Raw genomic sequence first — 21840 nt, 5'->3', positions numbered from 1 at the left:
GGGACATAGAAATTTACGATTATTGTAGGCTTGAAGTTCGTATGTAGGTATAGGAGCCCACACCTTTCCGAGATGGGTACAAATTTCATGACATATTTCTGCATTCTTTTATTAATGAGGAAAGCAATCCCTGACCAGCTATTGGAGGTAGTACCCGAGCAAAACATCTTATATTCATTGAAATTAGCCGTAATATCTCCAGGGTAGTGGGTTTCCTGGATGCCCAAAATGTCAATTTTCTCCGCCACTAACATCCTTAAAAGAACTGCCAGTTTATTCATCAATCCATTAATGTTAAGAGATGCTATTAGGATCTTGCCTGTAAACTTGTTCTCCATATCTCTGTGCCCGTTTGGAAATCGAGTTGACATAGACATTTAAATAGAAGAATATTTAAAATTTGAAGGGAAATAAAATTCAACTTAGCATATAACAAATGTATGAGATAATTAAAATCATAATTTTGGATATATTCAAATATTTAATTAAAATTAAATAGTAATTTTATACAGATTCGATATGTTTTTTTTATGATTTTATCTGAATATTAATTCTACATTATCATACTATTTAGTTAATAAAAGCATAGACGCAAGTAATATAAAACATTTGTCTATTGTTTAACAAGTCATATGACATGTGATAATGTCAATCGTCATATTTTAGCGAAAATCAACTATATTCATATAATTTTTAAAATATAAACATGAATAAAAACTTTCTTCTTATAAAACAATGAATTTGAGGCCCGAAGAACTTAATTTTTTGGTGTTTAGATACCTACAAGAATCAGGTTAATAATATATTCCATAGATCCTAAATATAAAGCTTATATTTTTAAGGATTTCTTCATTCTGCTTATGTCTTTGGTGAAGAAAGTAAGATAACACGAACATCTTTTAACGGAAAAATTATTCCTACAGGCTCATTGGTTAAACTTATATATAAAGGGTTATTATATACAGAAGTGGAAAATAATATTAATGAGGTATTACAAATTTTTATTACCAATATAAATTTATTTTGATTGACAAGGATGGTACTGAAAAAAATAGTATAATACCAGAACTGACATTGTTAGAGGCAATATCATTAAAAGTTATTGCAAATAATGCGAATATCAACAATCAAAACACAAATGTAAAAACTGGAGTTCCAACTACCCATATCAATTTGAACTCAAACCTAAATGTATCTGAAAAGTCTAATAATAATATAAAAACTAGCAATTACTTTAATACACACAATCCTAATAATGACAATGGTGCAGTTGTTGAAGCAATTGAAACTAATGCCAATAATGGTATATATTAATAGATATTTTATTAGCCAATTTAATAGAAATATATCAATTTTTAAAATGTTTATAATTAGACCTATCATCACTCATATTTTAATTTTACTAACTTATATTACCTTTAAATAATATTGCCAATTTTATATAGTATTTATAAATAAATAAGATAATACACAAATGGAAGTTGTATCAACCAATTGTATTATCTCCAAAGCCAAAGAAAATGAAACAAGTATTATCACCTCACTTCCTCTAACACCTACAATTGAAAATTCATCAAACAGTTTAAAGTATTATAATCAGAATTTAATATTTACTCTAAATTTAAAAAAAGAAGATTATTTGCACAAAAATTGTGAAATATTGTTTTACAAAAAAAATGTAATTTTTAGGAAGCATTTAAAAAATTTTTTTTTTTATTTCATACAGCCATCAACCCTTCCATCTCAAAATGTCTGCTGGTAGTAATATTCCATTAACCGTATCTTCCACCATTTTGTCTCCAAATAACGTGATCACCCTGAAAGGCCACTTGTCTGAAGTTTTTATATGTGCGTGGAACCCAGTCAGAGACCTATTAGCATCTGGGTAATTCTATTTTTAAAAAAAATACTCATTAACTACTAGTGGTTACAAATTTAAGTGTTTTTTCGTTTTTTCTGGCTTTTTCAAATGTTATAGCCCATATTGGTAGACGCTTCAAAAATGTTTTTTGCTTCATCATTTTACAATAAGCGTTCTATAGAAAAACGATATGCCGCTAAATTAGTGTTGTTAAACGGCTCGTTTTGAGTCGATATTTAAAAACGGCAAACTCAATATTCACCCAGAAAAATGTTACGCAATCCTGAAGACATAGACATATATTATCAAAATCTCGAGGATTAGGCAATTTATTTCTGGCGAAAGTATTGAGTTAGCCGTTTTGAATTGTTGGCTCAAAACGAGCCGTTTAACAACACTAATGCTAAATTTGTGCACAATTTTTGATGGGTTCTATTAACCTATAAGTAGTTTTGAAAAGCGGCTCGATTCGAATCGATTTTTAAAAAAGTCAAAATGTTTTGACTTCAAAATTTGCCAGATCCGTTAAGATGGAAGGTGTCATAATGGACACACTATGAACATATATATCATTTTTATTGAGATTGACTTTTGATGGAACGGATGTAAAAAACGGATCCGTCTCCACTTTGAATGCAGCCCTAAACTTTATATCCATCTATGAGCATAATCTTTAAGCTTACATGATATATTTTTGAATTGAATAAAATAATTAAGTTGGCCGTTTTCTAAAAACGGCTTTAATAGGCCGTTTAACAACACCATATAAGTATCCCCTCCCTCCTTAATGTTATTATTTTAAAAAAGTCGGATTAGTAAGATTGGACCATAACCTAAAGATTTTTATCAGTGTTATACCATTAGTTTAAGTTTATAAATTTCATAGTGTTTATATTTATATTTACTATTTTTATTAAATCTTGAGTGTTAAGAAAATACCTAAACAAAATCATAATTCCAAAAGCGTTGCTTGGAGCACGTTTACTAATTGGGCTTCGTTAACATTTTTTTTATTATAAAATATATTTTTTCGATTATATTTCTTTAAAAAAATAAATCAATTACAAAGTTCTGGGGACTCGACTGCCAGAATATGGGACTTGTCGAACTTGAATAATTCGATTCCAACTACCAATAACCCAGCTAACCTGAGCACCACATACAATTTTGACAAACACCTGATTCTCAGGCATTGCATTCAGAGGGGTGGCTCGGAATTCATGAGCAATAAGGACGTCACCTCCCTCGATTGGAACGTGAATATTAATTTTTTTCTTCTTACAACTGATAATAATTTCTTAAAATCATTGCAAATATGAGTGGCAGGATCCTCGGTATAACATGACACCTAAACTATCGCGATATAATGGCTGAATATAGAATTTGCAGCTACCATTTTGGAAAATGGCTAGGACCGGTTCAGACTACTCCATAATAAAAAAAAAATTAAAAAAATGGCATTTAGACCGAATTTAGTGTATACACTGATTTCGGGATCCATTTGGCTTGGTCACTTAAAAAAAATTTCGGTTTGTGGTAGCTTCTGGACAGATCCTGGTTGACTCTAATTACATAAACCAATTCAGTATTGGTATTGAGCCAATACAGTATTGGTATTGAGATATCTATTCACATATACTTTTGATTTTAACAAATCCCATTGCTCGATACTTCAAAAAATGATATTTAACTCTCGTTAATTTTTTTTTAAAAGTATGTTATAGCCTACATTTTAACAAATATCTAAACCGATGAGAAAGAAAAGAAGGTGCTGTTAATCCCCCCCTATAATAAATACATTTCGTCAATTGAGTATTATAGTGATCTATATCAACTTACCTTTTATTGGCGAAATGCTTTTTGCTTTATAAATGAATTCATTAGTTACTTATATTCATATATATCCACAATTGTAAAAAAAATTAATTGTTAGAATATAATTGAGAAATTTCCATTTTATTTGCTTTATTTACATCGTGATTTCCTATTTAAATCAGGGACCCAGAGTGAATCAGAATGAATCGCGAAACCTTTACAAATAGCTAAACCGTAACTGAACAGATATAATTATTTTTTGAAGGAGTAAAAGAAACCCCTTTATAAAAAAGATAAATAAACATTCTTTTCCTTGTGGTGTATTACAGACCTTATTTGCGTCGTTATTTGTAATTATTAAATAATCAAAATATTTGTTTAATACCCCATAAGAAGTCTATTAAATTTTATTTTCAGTGTGGCCTAAATTGATCCACAATCTTTTACCTGCTTCATATAATACATGAGAATTCCTATTTTTTTTTCTATTTTTAGTATGCAAAATATCTAAATAACCAAATTTAATTTATTATAAAACAAAATCATTAGTTTTTTATATATATATATTGGAATCAACAAAAAAATTTGAATATCCAGAATTATATAAACTTGTTCTTATAGTACTTGCCGTTCCCGCAATACAAGTTTCTGTTGAAAGAGCCTTTTCGGGGCTAAAAGTCAAATATGAATCCACTTTTATTAGAAAAAAAAAATTACTTATACGTTTCAAATAATATATTTAAAAATGAGTTATGATTCATATATTTTTTATGTATTATTCATAGATATACTTTAATAATCAAAATAAATGAATTTCATTCTATTTTATGAATAATAAACAATATAATAACTTAATGTGATTGCAAAATATATTTTTATAAATAATGTTCATATTTAAAATGATTATACATACGATGGCGTTGCTTCTAAAAAAAAATATAAAAAATTATTTTTTTTTACAATAATTTTCAAACCGTAATGAACCTTTATAAAACCTTTACGCTTAACCGAACCGAAACTTTGTAAAAAAAAATTTTCAACCGAATCCGAAACTGAACCGACATTTTAGAAACGATTTCTCAAGAACCTATCCGAACTCGAACGTTATAACTAAAGGTTCGGGTCCCGGTTTAAAATACCGAGAAATCCCTAGTACACATGCTTGGTATCAGTGATATTCCTCGATAGTGGCATTTTTTTTAAGCCAAAATAATATTACACTAGCTTCGAGATTTCGTTAAATAAGATGTCGAACCCTTTCTTGCCCATCTATGAGAAAAATAAAAAATCTTCAGAGCTGGCATTTTTTTCGACTAAAATATCTGGTTAGTCGTACTACTCGATATCATGTTGATATTAGTATCGATTTTTTATCCGATAATTTTTTGGCATTTTGAATTTAGCTCGAATGTATACGGTATGAAAGCGGGAGCATAAATAATGTGCCATTACAGTTAACGCTTATCATTCGGACTCGGGCCTGTCACTGTTAAATAATTTCGTATTAGTCCCGTGTACCGGTCGAACATATGGGCCAGGGTCACTTCCTCTAAATAATAATCGGTAAAATTTTTTTAAAAAATAAAATTTTAGTCAGATGGAACCTGCTTGGCCACGGGATCGTATGATGGATACGCCAGAATATGGACTTCCGATGGTATCAATTCATTCCAATTTTTTTTCGAACATTTTAGCTTTTAACCATTGAATTTGTTATTTTTTAAAAAATAATTTACTAACACTAGGAAAATCGAAAACGTAATATCCCTAGTTCTATTATTTATTTTGTGGTTTTGAATTTTTTTCAGGGCTGTGAGCCTACCTTCCAACAAAAGGGGGGGGGGGAGGGAGGTAGTTCTTGTTCCGTGAAATATCTATGAACTAATTTCGGGTTCTAGTGGATTCAGAATTCCTGGTCCAGAGAAATAAAGACTTAGAAAATTTAGTAAAAAAAAATATAAAAAATAATATTCTATTTTGTTATTTAAAATTTTTACGATGTTAAAATCAGGGACCCGGAGCGAACCGCGAAACCGTTATAAACCCTTATAAATATCTGAAGCGTAACGAACCGAAAATATTTTTTAAAGGAGGAAAAAAAAAGGTTAAACTAGTTTAAATCAAAATAAAATTTATAATCCTAATTTTTTTACATTATTTTCCTTGTGGTGTTATATTTAACCATATCTCCGTCGTTATTTATAATTATTAAATGATCAAAATATATGTGTGATCTGATATCCATATTTATATCCTTAATAAAGTATGTATTAATTTTTTTTTAACTATTACTTAAATTTATCCACAATCTTTTAATTATGCAAAATGCCTAAATAACCAATTTGTAGATTTTTGATTCAGTTGTATTTATTAAATTAATTTAAGTATAATATCACCACTACCCATGAGTGGTTTGATCTATGACATATATAATACCTAGACTGACGATTCATTCATTAAAGTGTACATCAATGCAAATCAGCCGGAGACGCCATCTTGGTTACACTAATCATTATTAAAATTTTAAACGAGAGCCTAATTTGTTCCTATATCTGATGTAAACTTTATTAAAAAATTACCGGATCATCGAGATAACAAGAGAGCAAGTTATCAATTTATTAGTTATTAACATGAGAATAATTACTATACGTGTTACCAAAATGGCGGGACCAGCTGATTTGCTTTTAACGACGCTTAAAAATGCATTTAAATGAATGAATCTATATATGTCATTGGGTTTGATAGAAGGGTCATGGTTCCCATATGAATTTCCAAACTTATAAGTCCGTAATTTTATATATTATTTACTGAATTTTGGCAATATGACATGAGTTTATTTCAAAGAATTAGTAGTTATTTATGGCCTTTATTATAAATAATAGAATTTGTGTTACAATTATAAATTCTAATTAGTTTATCAAATAATTTTAATATATTTGTTCTGACCTCATTTTTTTTGTATTTATTTCTTATAGTATTAGGACCATATTCCTATTTTTTTATGTTTTAGTATGCAAAATATCAAAATAGCCAATTTTTGATTAAAGTTGCATTTATTTAATTAAGTATAATATCACCACCCACCCTTGAATTTGATAGTAGGCCATTATTTAAATTTTCAAAATTACCAAATTTTTGAGGGTTATGTATTATTTATAAAAGTATTACTTATCAAAGTTTGTATCAAATGGTTGATAAATTTGATGTAAATAATGCCTTAGTGACAATTTTATTGTTGGTCCTACGTATGTGTTATATATTATGATAAAATTTTTGTTTGAAAAATGTACTCTGGTTTTTAAGTAATAATATCCATATTATTTGGCTTTACAACTTGGCAGTGTTATCAATTTCAATTTTACAATATTTGTTTGCACAAATCTCATATTTTTTTTTATTGTATTTACGTTAATAATTAATAAAAATTTATTTTATTTGCTTTTAGAATTTAAATGGTCCGTCCATAAGTTAACCCAGTCCGTTCATTTTTTTTAGTTATACTATTCTCTTAAATGAATCAACATGTATAATAGATAATTGCATAATAATAATTAAAGGTGACCTTGCAGCTAATTTAGAAAGGCATCATTCTAAAGTATATGAATCCCTAACTACAAAAAAAATTAAAGCTCTCCAAGCCTTTGAAATCAATATCAAAGCCTAGCCATAATATTTCTATTGAGCAGGCATTAAATTCTATCATCAAAATTAAAATGGATAAAAACACATTAGTAAATTCTTCCACAGAACTTATTAATGTACATGGCCGGCCATTTAGCTTATTAGATGATTTCGCTTTTAAAAAAAAATTATCAACCCAATTATAACAGGACTTGGGGGATAATTTTTCTATAAATTCAGAAAATATGAAGAATAATATTAATAAAATGGCCAGCAAATGCCTTGCTAATATATATAAAAAAAGAAATCTTCAATAAAATGGTTTCTGTAAAATTAGATATTGCGACAAGGTATGACAAAGCTATTCTAGGCGTCAATATTCAATTTGGTATCTGATGGGAAAATACCAGAGTTGTTAAAAGATACTTTTTAAATGGATCTAGATACAGATACATCGTCCAAAATAATATCTTGATACCGATATTTTAATAAAAAATCTATCTAGATACAGATATAGATACCACATTTTTATATCTAGATACAGGATCTAGATAGTTGTATCTAGATCTTTTAACACTGAAAAATACAATTACGATCATCATGCATGAGAGAACATACTGAAAAGCATACCTCGGGAAATATCAAAAAAGTTATTTTAGAAATATTTAAAACACACAACATACATATTAACAAGATATGTAGCATAACTACTGATAATGCATCCAATATGGATAAGTTAATCAAGCTTTTAATAGAGCATGAAGATATTGACGACAAAGATTATGATATTATCACATGAGAATAGTTTATCAAATATTAGAAATATCGACGACATTGATGATAGTGATAATATTATATTTAGGATGACTGGATCCTTGCTAGTTGGAGTTCGATGTGTCTCCCATACATTTCATTTAGCGATCAATGATTGCATCAAAACATGACCTAATGAACTATTGAGATCATTGTGCAGAAAAATTCGCACTCATACTTCATTAAATATCTTCTTAACCCACTTTAATCTTAAAAAACTCCTTATTGATTGCTGTACCAGGTGGAATTCTATCTACCTCGTGCTAGGAAGATTGGTAGAATTAAAAGTTTATTGTGATGAAATGGAAATGGATCAAAGCATTGATCTATGTGAAGATGACTGATAAATAATTAAAGATATTTTGAAAGCTATGAAACCAACTATTACGTTGTGCCGTATAAGTCCGAATAGAAAGCAAAACTCCGAGTATAATAATTTTATTGAATTTCCCACACAAAAAAAATGAATAATTTTATTTCAAAATTTATATATACTAATACAACCAAAAAAAAAATATATTAAAAACAAAAATAAAATAGTTAATAATAATAAATACAATATTTCGCTTCCCTTTTATAGGGAAGCGCATAAAATACAATTTCATCATGATTCAACAAAACTTAATTTCTATATCTAAAAATAAAATAAAACGAAATATTAAAATAAGGTTTAATAATGAACCGGCACAATTTATTTATTAATATTCACGCAATAAATATTTTCAAAATTATCAAATATGTCACTCATTTATGACATTTCCCCCCTTTATCAGACCTCGTTGGCTCCAACAACTGCCTATATTCCTCTTCTCCTACACGTAACACTGGCGTGTCTGGCGCCATTCGTTGATATGATTGTATCGCTCTGCTATCGGAAGAGGCTGAGGTTGGCTCCAACTCTTTTCGGGTTCGCCCTCCCACCGTTTCATACCGCTCCCTGGGACACCACCGGCGGATATGTCCCGCCGTTCCACAACCATAACATATAACCCGGTCTTTTTCTTCACGTATTGTTTCCCTTGAGCGCTCCAGTGGTCTTCTTTCCTTCTCAATTGATCTCGTGCCTTCCTGTGCTAGAGCCCTCCATTCACTAGCGAGTGGTTCTACATCCGCGCTGATTATCGTATTACGCATCAAATGAGTACCAAGGTCTACATACTTTTCTCAGTACTTCTCTTTATTACATCATCCCATCCACCTATTCCCATTATTCATACCCATTCTATTCCTGCCTCCGCCCCTCCGTTTACAACAAGAACCTTCAACTATTTTCGCTTCAATATTATTCCGCCGCTTATTCCTTCTTCGTTACCGGTTTATTCCACCTACTATATTTCGAAAATTTATTTTACTTAATATACACTTTCAAAACCCTTTTCCCTTTACATTATTTTATTTAACCTAAACTTCCAAAAAATATTTTTTTTAATAATTTTATTTCTCCTTAATTTATTTAATTCAACATTTTTTTAAACATTTCTTTAATATTTATTTCAGCTCCACCAAATTTCACAAAAAAAAACAATTCAAAAAAAAACAATTTTCCTTTTACTATTTTACTCTGATACATTATAATTTTTCTTTACAATTTGACTCGATCATACTTTGACTTATATTCCCACCTTATATATATATACCCCTCTTTATATCATACTTCCCCTTTCCCTTCCGCCTTTCGGAACGACCACCTACACCACCCCCGTGACCTTGACCTATATATATTTTTTCTTAACTTCGGACCTCTCGTTGACCTCTTGCCCCTGTCACTTTCGCCCCGCTTCCTTTCCTCTGCGTATCTGATCTTCATGTCTCACACCAACCTTACCATCCTGAAAACGGACCCGACTTAACTTTTTTCCCACCTTTTCCATCACAACTCCGGCTCGCCATTTCTCCTTTTCACCATATACCCTCGCCCACACCGACTGTCCCACCATAAACTTTGCTAGTCCCTCCTCCTCCCGTTCTCTCCTCGGACCCTCAGACTCTGGCCTCAGAGCATCTAACCCAATCCTCGTTCTGCGCCCTAAAAACTTCTCTGCTGGAGACAAATCCTCTCCCCTCCTACTATTATTATAATACATCACCGACGTCCATACTTCTCCTTTCCCATACTTTGCCTTTCGTAACCAATCTTTCACCAACCCCACCATCCGCTCTGCCTGCCCATTGGAGCTTGGGTGGTATGGAGGAGATAAAATATGCCGTATCCTATTTTCTTTGCAAAATTTCGCAAACTCTGCACTACTAAACGCTGGTCCACCGTCGGACACGATTGATTTAGCCACTCCAAACTTTGCCCACAAATTCTTCAATTTTCTGACCACTACTTGCCCCGTCAACCCTCCTACAACTTCAAACTCCACCCATTTAGAAAATGCATCAACCACTAGAAAATAATCCTTTTTTTCGTACTCGAAGAAATCGACATGAACCCTCTCCCATGGCTCCGTTGTTTTCGGCCAAGTCCCTTCTCTATCTCTTGCTGGCATCCTGGCCCAAGTATTGCATACTACACATTGTCTCGCTAGTTCCTCAATCTCCACATTCATCCTCGGCCACCATACATATTCTCGTCCCCATTGTTTCATACGCTCCATTCCCTGATGACCTGCATGCATTGTTAACACCATTCCTCTCAACTTCCCAGGTATCACTGCCCTATTTCCCCGGACTACACATTACGAGATCAATTGAGGAGGAAAGAAGACCACTGGAGCGCTCAAGGGAAACAATACGTGAAGAAAAAGACCGGGTTATATGTTATGGTTGTGGAACGGCGGGACATATCCGCCGGTGGTGTCCCAGGGAGCGGTATGAAACGGTGGGAGGGCGAACCCGAAAAGAGTTGGAGCCAACCTCAGCCTCTTCCGATAGCAGAGCGATACAATCATATCAACGAATGGCGCCAGACACGCCAGTGTTACGTGTAGGAGAAGAGGAATATAGGCAGTTGTTGGAGCCAACGAGGTCTGATAAAGGGGGGAAATGTCATAAATGAGTGACATATTTGATAATTTTGAAAATATTTATTGCGTGAATATTAATAAATAAATTGTGCCGGTTCATTATTAAACCTTATTTTAATATTTCGTTTTATTTTATTTTTAGATATAGAAATTAAGTTTTGTTGAATCATGATGAAATTGTATTTTATGCGCTTCCCTATAAAAGGGAAGCGAAATATTGTATTTATTATTATTAACTATTTTATTTTTGTTTTTAATATATTTTTTTTTTAATTCACTCTTCCCTGCCAACAAAATACAACATTATAATACAAAAAACATTATAATACAAATCACTCAACCCTAACCCCGTTATCTTTTTTTACTATTACTTTTTTTTTTAAAATTAATTTTTACTTTAGTTTTTTGGTCACGGCACCAACTATTACGTTGTGCCGTATAAGTCCGAATAGAAAGCAAAACTCCGAGTATAATAATTTTATTGAATTTCCCACACAAAAAAAATGAATAATTTTATTTCAAAATTTATATATACTATTACAACCAAAAAAAAAATATATTAAAAACAAAAATAAAATAGTTAATAATAATAAATACAATATTTCGCTTCCCTTTTATAAGGAAGCGCATAAAATACAATTTCATCATGATTCAACAAAACTTAATTTCTATATCTAAAAATAAAATAAAACGAAATATTAAAATAAGGTTTAATAATGAACCGGCACAATTTATTTATTAATATTCACGTAATAAATATTTTCAAAATTATCAAATATGTCACTCATTTATGACACCAACTTTTATAATTGACAAAAATTCTTCAAACAATTAACATTGGGTGACTTATATGATGCTTGGCTAAATTGTCTAATAGAAACACAAAAGGTACAAAAACCTTTTCAACATGTACCAAGGCAAGAGAGGCGAATATTAGACCTTTTGTGTAGCCTTATATATGGACCCACGTTATCAGGTAAATGCTGACAGAAGATGAAAAATTGACTGCTAAAGATCATTTAAATAAAACATGGAAAGCAATTCAGGTCCACATATTTTATTTAGCCTTATTTTAATTAATGTCCGGATTTATTTTGATAGTTATTTTTCATTTAAAATTTATATGCCTTGGAAAATAATGATGATAGCTTAGAAATGTATATATCGCAATCTACCTCTAGCTCCAAAGATTTTAAAGCACATGATGAGTTATAAAAGCTTCTGATAGCCCCGTGAGTCGAAATTTAAAAAAGCTACTTCAAATGCACACAAAGAACAATAATATTAGAAATATTATTGATTCGTTCGAGGGTGTTGAAAGGATCGACAAAAAAAATAATCAGTTTTCATATTTTGGGAATCGAAAAAATTTGAATGTCCAGAATTGTATAAATTTGCTCTTATAGCACTGGCAGTTCCCGCAACCAGGGACTCCAACCGTTATATATAACGGTTCAGTTTGGTTACAGTTCAGTATGTAAAAAATTATAATGGCTACGTTTTGATTAAGGTTCTTAAGAATAAATTTATATGTTCGGTTCAGCTAATTATAAAGGTTCATTCCGGTTAGAAATTTTTTTTTATTGAAGCAACATCATCATATAATGATTTTAATTATAAATTATTTAAAAATTTTGCCATCACTAATTTATTTTTTTATTATAAGCATATACGAATTATATATAAAAAAAATATGTGATTCAAAATAACTTATTTTTAAATAATTTTGAACGTATAAGTAATATATTTTCTAATATAAATGAATTCATATTTGTTCGTTGGGGCGATAACACGAATTTTGGCCCCGAAAAGGCCCTTTCTACAGAAACTTGGGTTGCGGGAACTGCCAGTGCTATAAGAGCAAGTTTATACAATTCTGAAATATTCAAATTTTTTCGATTCCCAAAATATAAAAAACTGATGATTTTTTTTTTGTCGATCCTTTCAACACCCTCAAACGAATCAATAATATTTCTAATATTATGTTCCTTGTGCGCATTTGAAGTAGCTTTTTTCACGGGGCTATCAGAAGCTTTTCTAATTCATCATCTGCTTTATGATCTTTGGAGCTAGAGGTAGATTGCGATACATCCATTTCTAAGCTATCATCATTTTCTAAGGCCTACATATTTTAAATGAAAAATAACTATTAAAATAAATCCGGACATTGATCAAAATAAGGCAAAATAGACCTGAATTGCTTTCCATGTTTTATTTAAATGATTTTTAGCAGTCAATTTTTCATCTTCTGTCAGCAATATCTGATAACGTGGGTCCATATATAAGGCTTCACAAAAGGCTTCATTTCTAATATTCGTCTCTCTTGCCTTGATTCATGTTGAAAGGTGCTGGGAAAAAGGTGTTTGTACATTTTGTGTTTCTATTAGACAATTTAGCCAAGCAGCATAAAAATCGCCCAACGTTAATTGTTCAGTTTGAAGAATTTTTGTCAATATAAAAGATACTAAATATAACAAAATAATTACACGAAAAAGATCCAAAAATGTTTTTTTTAAAAATTAATATATAAATTTCAGCGAAACATTGAGGGTTCGGGTTCTAGTCACTGGTTAAAATTAAATTTTGGAATTTTTTTAAAAGCGCATTGCAACTCGTTTAAATAAAGCTTATTTTTACCTTATGATTTTGTTATATTATTATATATATATATATAAAATACAAAAATAATATGATTGGTAAAATTTAAAATTAAAAAATTTTTTTTTACATTTATAATTAAAAAGGATTTCCACGAAAAAAAAAAAAGTTTTTATATTTGTAAAATAGAAAAAGAAAATAAATAATATTGTTTTTTAAAATATAATTTACACGTTTTTTATATATTTCAATTTTAATATAGTTTTTATATACGCTATTTTTAAATATATACTTTAAATAAAAAATTTGATAATAAAAGTTATTCGATCTTGAACCCTAAATTTTTAGGAAAGGGTTCTGGTTACGGTTCGCTAAAATATCTAGGGTTCGGGTTTCGGTTCGCTAAAATATCTAGGGTTCGGGTTTCGGTTCGCTAAAATATCTAGGGTTCGGGTTTCGGTTCGCTAAAATATCTAGGGTTCGGGTTTCGGTTCGCTAAAATATCTAGGGTTCGGGTTTCGGTTCGCTAAAATATCTAGGGTTCGGGTTTCGGTTCGCTAAAATATCTAGGGTTCGGGTTTCGGTTCGCTAAAATATCTAGGGTTCGGGTTTCGGTTCGCTAAAATATCTAGGGTTCGGGTTATGATACCCAAACCTATTTTTTTATGGTTAATTGAAGTTTCATATATATCATATAATGGATGTGGATTAACTTGAGATTTGAAAAAGAATGTATCTTATTAAAAATTTCATATCTTATATTTCTGCCCTATGATTAGGTTGCACTGCAACTCGTTACTTTTCAAAAGTTACTTCTTATTGGTATTTTTATTTTTTTGGTTCTCAGCTCTTGAAGTTATAACTTTTTTTTTCATAAATCATTATGTTTTTAATTTTTTTTTTCGACATTAAGGGAACTTGAAAAGCACGTTAGGTCAGCACAAGGGTCCCATCTTTGCCCTCAAATGGAACAAAAAGGGTAATTACATTCTGAGCGCAGGAGTGGATAAGGTATTTATCGTTATCCATTCAATTTTTTTTTAATCCATATAAGTCAGAATGTTAAGTCTCGTTAGAACCAAAAATATATACTGGTTTTTATTTTTTGCATACACTATAAATATATATGTTGCGTCAATGTGTGTTTTTTTCCAGCAATGTGTTATTTTTTCAACTTTAAAATCATTTTTTTTATCGCGTTTTTCTAAAATTCATAAGATACGTATTCTAGACATGCTGGAATTAGTGTTGTTAAACGGCTAACCTAATATTTTAGCCTGATAAATATTGTCCTGAGCCTCGAGATTTCGCTAATAGATGTCCAAACCTTCGTTCCTTCTACAAACGAAATCTTCGAGGCTTATGCGATATTATTCTGGATGAAATATTAAGTTAGCCGTTTTATGAAGTCGTTCAACAAACACTAGCTGGAATGCATTTCCGGTTAAATCCGATTTCTAAATGCGCTCAAAAAATGATTTAAAGTTGAAAAATATAACACATTGGCGCTAAACATATACTCTAAAGTATCATTCCAGATACTTTAGATTTACTCGTTACTTTTCGAGAAAAAAAAACATGAATTTGCTTTTACCGAAATGCCGAAATTGTTAACGATCTTTATTACGAAATTTTTGAACTCCTCACATCTTTTTTTTTTGGATAATTATCAGACTACCATCATATGGGACGCGAGTTCTGGTCACTGCACCCAGCAATTTTCCTTCCACTCGGGTTAGATGCCATTATTAAAATAATTCATTTTTTTTTCAAATACGCCATTTTTATCTAGGGATTTATCTTCTTGAGAGATAGAGTAGGGTTGAATACCCTAGTATTTAGGATACATCTTCCACCCTTTAGGGGATAAGCACGTTTTGCCAAAAAATATGTTTAAATATTTATTTTTTCGACGCAATGTTTTGCGAGATGATGGGTTTTAGCGACCCCCTCCCCCCCCCCCGCTAATTTAAATTTATTTCGGTTCGAACCCTCCCAATTTTATTATTTTATGTCCCAAGCTCTGATTGCTCGAAATGCTTAATTGCTATTTCGCGGTAAGGTAATGCATTTTGCCGAAATATTTTAGTAACTCATTTTTTCTTGGAAAAATTTTCCAGAGACTAAAAATTGACCATGTTAAATTTAAGGCTTAATGAATGAATATCCATTTAAACGTATTAAATGAATGAATGAATGAACGGCATACTAAAGCTCCCGCCTTGGATGTGGACTGGCAAAACGACACCACCTTTGCCTCGTGTTCGACGGACCAAGCCATTCACGTTTGCGCTCTGGGCTCCGAATCGCCCATCAAAACGTTCAAAGGACATGGGGTTTTTTTTCTCATTCGTTCATTTAATTACAAATTATTTTTTTTACCTACTACCTCTATAAAATCGTTTTAATTTACGTTATATTTAGTTAAATTAATACCAAATCGTGGTAAGCGATAAGCATTCATTCGTTTTAAAAAAAATTGAATTTTTTTTTTTGCTTTTATCGAGCCCAATTCGAAAATAGTGGTAGTGAAAAGCTATACGAGAAATGTAGCTTAAATTTATAAACCGATATGATTGACAGTAAAGTTCTCCTCCCCCCCCCGCTGCAAATCTAACCAAGTACGGCCATTTTGATCGGACTGCCCCAGTGTTAGGACCTAGAAGTTTTTACCAATCTCGGGCTTATAAATAATGAAAAAATTAAATTTATATTTTGATTTCGCGATTTAAAACCCCCAAAAAATCATATATTTTAAATTTTTTTGTGTCCACATCCTTATTACTCAAAACCGATATTGTTTCATCTTGCCCCCGTAATTTTTTATTTACTCTTAATCGATTCGTGATTTAAAATTTACAAATTTTCGGAGGTTATTACTAGTGTTGCTAAACGGCTCATTTTGAGCCGATTTTTTTTAAAAACGGTTAACTCAATATTTTTTATTAGGAAAATTATTATGCAAGCCTTAAGATTTTGCTCATAGGTGGCACATAAGATCTTGCTCATAGGTGGCACATAAGATCTTGCTCATAGGTGGCACATAAGGTCTTGCTCATAGGTGGCACATAAGGTCTTGCTCATAGGTGGAACATAAGATCATGCTCATAGGTGGCACATAAGGTCTTGCTCTTAGGTGGAACATAAGATCTTGCTCATAGGTGGCACAAAGGTTTGAAACATCTATTAACGAAATCTCGAGTCTTAGAGACGATATTTTTCTGGATAAAATATTGAGTTAGTCGTTTTTTTAAAAAAAATCGGCTCAAATCGCCGTTTAACAACACTCGTTATCACGGTGATGCTGATAATTATTTAAGAACGGTTTTATTTTCCGGACAATTATTCACGTTTTACAAAAAAATATTATTATATAAAATATCATTTAAAATAAATTTATTCGAATTGGGTACAGAACGAAGTGAACGCTATTAAATGGGATCCACAAGGAAAGTTATTAGCATCTTGTTCGGACGATAAGACTATCAAGGTAAGTCAAAAATATAATGTCAATCAATATCATTTTTTTCTTCCTATTAATGGGTCATTGATTTATCGTCATCGGAAAATCAGCGTCCAAATAAAAATCGCGCTCAATTTTTTTGAAAAATTTGATATTTAAATATAAAGGTATTTTAGTAATCATGTCCTAGCGATTTTTAAAAAAAATCTGTCCCGAATGTTGATTTTGCCGGAAATAGGAAAACGTTGTGAATTGGAATTTATTTATAAAATGATATTATAATGAAGATTGCCCCCTCAAAAAATCTCTCTTTTTTTTTGGTTGTTGATTTGTGATGATTGGACTCATAGTCCCAATATTTTGTTGGAATTTTTTTCTTAATATTTACAATGATCATATTTCGCACATTTTGTTAAAATAGAACTGTCTATGAATTTAAACATCTTTTATATACATTTTTTATAATTAATAGTTTAATAGATTTAATACAAAAAAATAACTTGATCGAATGCGAAATGTAATAGATAAAGTTTAAACGTATGAATGAATAAAATTGTGATTTATATGCTATACAACACCTTGCTATAAATCAAATAATTTTATAATTGTAAATCCCATAAATGAACAATTATTTTCTTTAAACATATTCGTTGTAATTATCAAGATATGGACTATGAAGCATGACGTCCCCCTATACGATATTAAAGCCCACGAAAAAGAGATTTACACTATCAAATGGTCTCCCACGGGACCTTGGACCAGCAATCCCAATTCACCGCTCTACCTCGCAAGGTTTGGCTACCCTTGTATTTTTTGCGCGTTACTTTTTCTTTTTTTTATCATTTAGCCCCTCCATTTATTTAAAAATAAATTACTCAAAAAACTAGTGTCCCTTAAACTGCTCATTTTGAGCCCCATTTTTTAAGAAAACGGCTAACTCAATATTTTATTAGTGTGCGAGTCTTAAGATTTAGCTCGTAGGATGGCGCAAAAGGTTTGAACATCTACTAACTAAATCTCGAGGGCTTGGACGATATATTTTTTTTCCGGCTAAAATAATTGTAAAATAATTGTGTTAGCCGTTTGACAACACTACTCTCAACCATGGTCTAAAATTTTTACTTATCTAACCTCTCCATGTTGTATATACTCTTCATCGAATATATATAATGGATAATAAGGGAATTCTTTTCCTGTCACTCAAGTTGATTGATAAATCGTCCCAAAATCTGTCACCAACAAAAAAATATATATAAAGGGGAGAAAAAAAATTAAATGTAAAGAATAAGGTATTTGATGAAGGAACCCTATTGATTGCAAACATGCAAAGTATCCATTAACAAATTTTTTAGAAAGATTTTGTACAATTCAATCTTTAATTTAATATTAACTTTCCAATATCGATCTTTTCCTCCTCAAAATCAGATTTCACCTCCCCCCCCCCTCATCCTCCCATTTAAAATTTATTTATCTTAAGTTCTTTTTTGGGCGCCTTAACGGCCTTGGTTTGTCAGCGTATTGCCGTCTTCACATACCCCCTTTCAGGATTCAACATCCATAGTTTCTCCCTCTAAACATTCTATTTTGAAATCTTTTTTTTTGTTTTTAAAATTATTATTCTTCAATTTTAGCGCATCCTTCGACTCTTGCGTAAAATTATGGGATTTGGACAAGTGCTCATGTCGTTTGGATTCGCCATTGTATCCAGTTATAACCCTTCCCGTTCATACATTTACCCGCCATCAGGAGCCCGTTTACACTCTGGCCTTCAGCCCTAGTGGAAATTTATTAGCTAGCGGTAGTTTCGATAAATTCGTTCTCATTTGGTGCGTTAAGGTTTACGAGAATTTAAAAAAAAAATTTATTTGTTCCTTTAAATATAAAAAAATATCGTTTATTTAATATACAATTTAAAAAAAAAAAGCATTGACATGAAGCTATGAGAACCAAAATAATTTTAAGAAAAAAATATAAATGTGGTTCCTAAAAAGGAACAATATGTTCTGCTTTGAGGGGGTAAGAATTCCCTAGATTCAAGTGGTTTAAATTTTTTTAAGAGACCGAAGGTGATAGGAACAGACCCGTCCGTTGGTTGAAGGGGGCTACAAAATGGCACCACAATAGATATTACCTAATTGAATTGTATGAAAAAAAAAATCAAAATATTCGGAGGTTAGATTTCTTATCTAACAACTTTGATTTTAAATATAATGTCACAAATTAACCTTCGAAGGAATGGATCGAAAATTATAACTAAAAAAAGCAGTGACTTTACGCTAGCTCATATTATTTAGGCACACGGAAAACACTTTTACCCTGCTTTGGTATAGACGGGTAATCCCACCATTTTTTTAAAAGCTGATTGCCAAAAATCGCTAATCCTCGTTTTACAGAAAACGATCACCTCAGCCTCGAGATTTCCTCGAGGAAGATAGCTCTTAATTTTAGAAAAGACGGGAGAGTGTGGATCAACCACCGCCCCGAAGATACGCCTATCATCTTTGACAGCTCATTGTCATGAACAGGTTCAAAAATGTATACTAATAAATGCCACTTTTTGTGAAATCCAATTTTCGATTTTTTTTTTGCTTGGATCATGTATTGCATGCATTGCTGCGATGCTCATAATTATTCTTGTTTATTTTATTAGAATTATACATGAAAAATTAGAACCTACAAATTGCAAACACACTATTATCGCATAAATTTTTTAAATATAAAAGGTCTCATTTAGAAATTTAATAATACATTTTTTTTTGAAACTATTCATGACATCTCACCCGTTTCATAGTCTTTTAGACCTTAGTGTTGTTTTAAAAAAACCGATTGACCCGATTTAAGATTATAACCAAAATAACATTATCTAAGTCTGAAGATTTTGCGCATAGCTGGCAGAAATGCTTGGCAATCTATTTGCCAAATCTCGATGCTTATATATTATTATTTTATGCTAATCTAAATCGGCCTTTTTAACAACATAGCCTTGATAGCCCCCCCCCTATAAAAGTGGTGCATGTAAATGATAATTATTATTGTATTTTTTATTTATTTTTTTTTGAAAAATTTTGTTTTTTAAAATTTATACGAATAAATTGATTATAAAAATTTGGTGTGGATATTTTAAGCGGTTCACGAGTGATAACTCGTGTTTGTTAAACGGCTCGATTTGAGCTGGTTTTTAAAAACGGCTAACTCAACATTATTAGCCAGGAAAATATTACCTAAGCGTCGAGATTTCGCCAACAGATGTTTCAATCCTATGTGCCATCTATGATCAAAATCTTTAGGATTTCATAATATTTTTGTGGATAAAATATTAAGTTAGCCGTTTTTAAATATTGGCTCATATTGAGCCATTTAACAACAACATTAGTAATAACCAGAGTTGTTAAAGGATCTAGATCCTGTATCTAGATATAAAAATGTGGTATTGGTATCTGTATCTAGATAGATTTTTGATCAAAATATCTGTATCTAGATAGATTTTTGATCAAAATATCTGTATCTAGATATTATTTTAAACGATGTATCTGTATCTAGATTCATTTAAAAAGTATCTTTAACAACTCTGGTAATAACCCATAAATTATTGACCAAACCTAATTATATATTCCTGTACTATGACATGTTGGCCATATGATGAACAAATTTAGGAAATTTTATTAACAAACATTATTTTTATTTTTGAAAATAGACTGGTAATTTGGTTAGCACTTTTCAAGGGACTGGTGGTATCTTCGAGATATGCTGGAATTTTACGGGGGATAAGGTCGGTGCCTCAGCGTCTGACGGAACGGTAAATTATCACGAAACTTACCCTCCCTTAGTTTTCTAATTTTTTTTATGGGAGTGGAATATACTAAAAATTTTTTAGAAAAACTCTGAAATATTTTTTTACTCCTCTAGGTATGAAAAATCAAAATTTTTTTTTTGTCTTATGGAAGTTTTTTATTCTAAATACATTATCTCCTTCCGGTCGAGGTTCAACTTGCCGTAATGGAGTTGGGTCAAAGTTAGGATTTTAACAACTATTTTATGGTGTATTAGCTATGGTAATAATATCAGAGACCTGATTTGTAGGTCCCGGCCCGGATTTTTTTTCAAATATTTTTTCCGGCCCGGATTTATTTAATATATATTTTATTTATTTTTGATTTTTACAGCTAATAATGGCGATTTCAAATATTTGGTTTTTTAAATATACAGCCAGGCCCGGATATTTTTTTTTAAAAAAAAATTTCAAGCCCGGTCCGGGTAAATTTAAAAAAATTAAATACCCGGGCCGGGCTTAGGCTCGGGCCTGCAGGTCTCCGAATAATATTAAATATTATATTTTTTCAAAAACAAAAAGGTATTTGTATTGAATTTGCGAAATTTGAAGCAAGCTCATAAGCAAACTCAGAAGCAATTTACATCAAGTTCCGTTTCCTCTATCCCTATAGCCGCCGCCTCAACTTTATGACACTCTTTCCCTTATATATTTTTTTAAAAAATAACTAATGAATAAGGATAATAAATATTATATTCTTCTATTTCGTTTAAAGTGAGTATATTTTGTTTTTTATATAAAAAAATCAGCATAATAATATAATTACAATTATAACATTATTTAATTACATGTAAATATTTGTATATTGTATATAAAAATGTATTTAGTTTAGTTTTTTTATTTTTTTTAAATATAAAAAAAAATTTTTTTT

The 21840-nt window shown here is 30.9% G+C and overlaps 1 protein-coding gene across 2 annotated transcripts; it reads left to right on the top strand.

Moving 5' to 3' along the window:
* The first annotated feature begins 666 nt into the window (after positions 1-666).
* LOC135922601 (F-box-like/WD repeat-containing protein TBL1Y) lies at positions 667-21714 on the top strand. Of its 2 annotated transcripts, XM_065457006.1 has the most exons (15): positions 667-793; positions 843-988; positions 1036-1303; positions 1464-1587; positions 1727-1885; positions 2931-3117; positions 5270-5333; positions 14591-14688; positions 15351-15411; positions 15892-16013; positions 17093-17167; positions 17805-17932; positions 18772-18976; positions 20835-20936; positions 21492-21714. In XM_065457006.1, the coding sequence occupies exons 1-15, from the start codon at positions 736-738 to the stop codon at positions 21600-21602; spliced, it is 1908 nt and encodes a 635-aa protein (XP_065313078.1). In that variant the 5' UTR covers positions 667-735; the 3' UTR covers positions 21603-21714. The 2 variants fall into 2 exon arrangements, with proteins under 2 accessions (XP_065313078.1, XP_065313080.1); XM_065457008.1 differs by lacking the exon at positions 18772-18976 and having other exon boundaries at positions 21492-21635.
* The last annotated feature ends 126 nt before the right edge of the window (positions 21715-21840 follow it).

Source organism: Gordionus sp. m RMFG-2023, chromosome 1, assembly GCF_954871325.1.
Source record: "Gordionus sp. m RMFG-2023 chromosome 1, tfGorSpeb1-WG-v2, whole genome shotgun sequence".
Lineage (NCBI taxonomy): Eukaryota > Metazoa > Nematomorpha > Gordioida > Chordodea > Parachordodidae > Gordionus > Gordionus sp. m RMFG-2023.
This window is presented reverse-complemented; position numbering and strand designations above follow the sequence as displayed.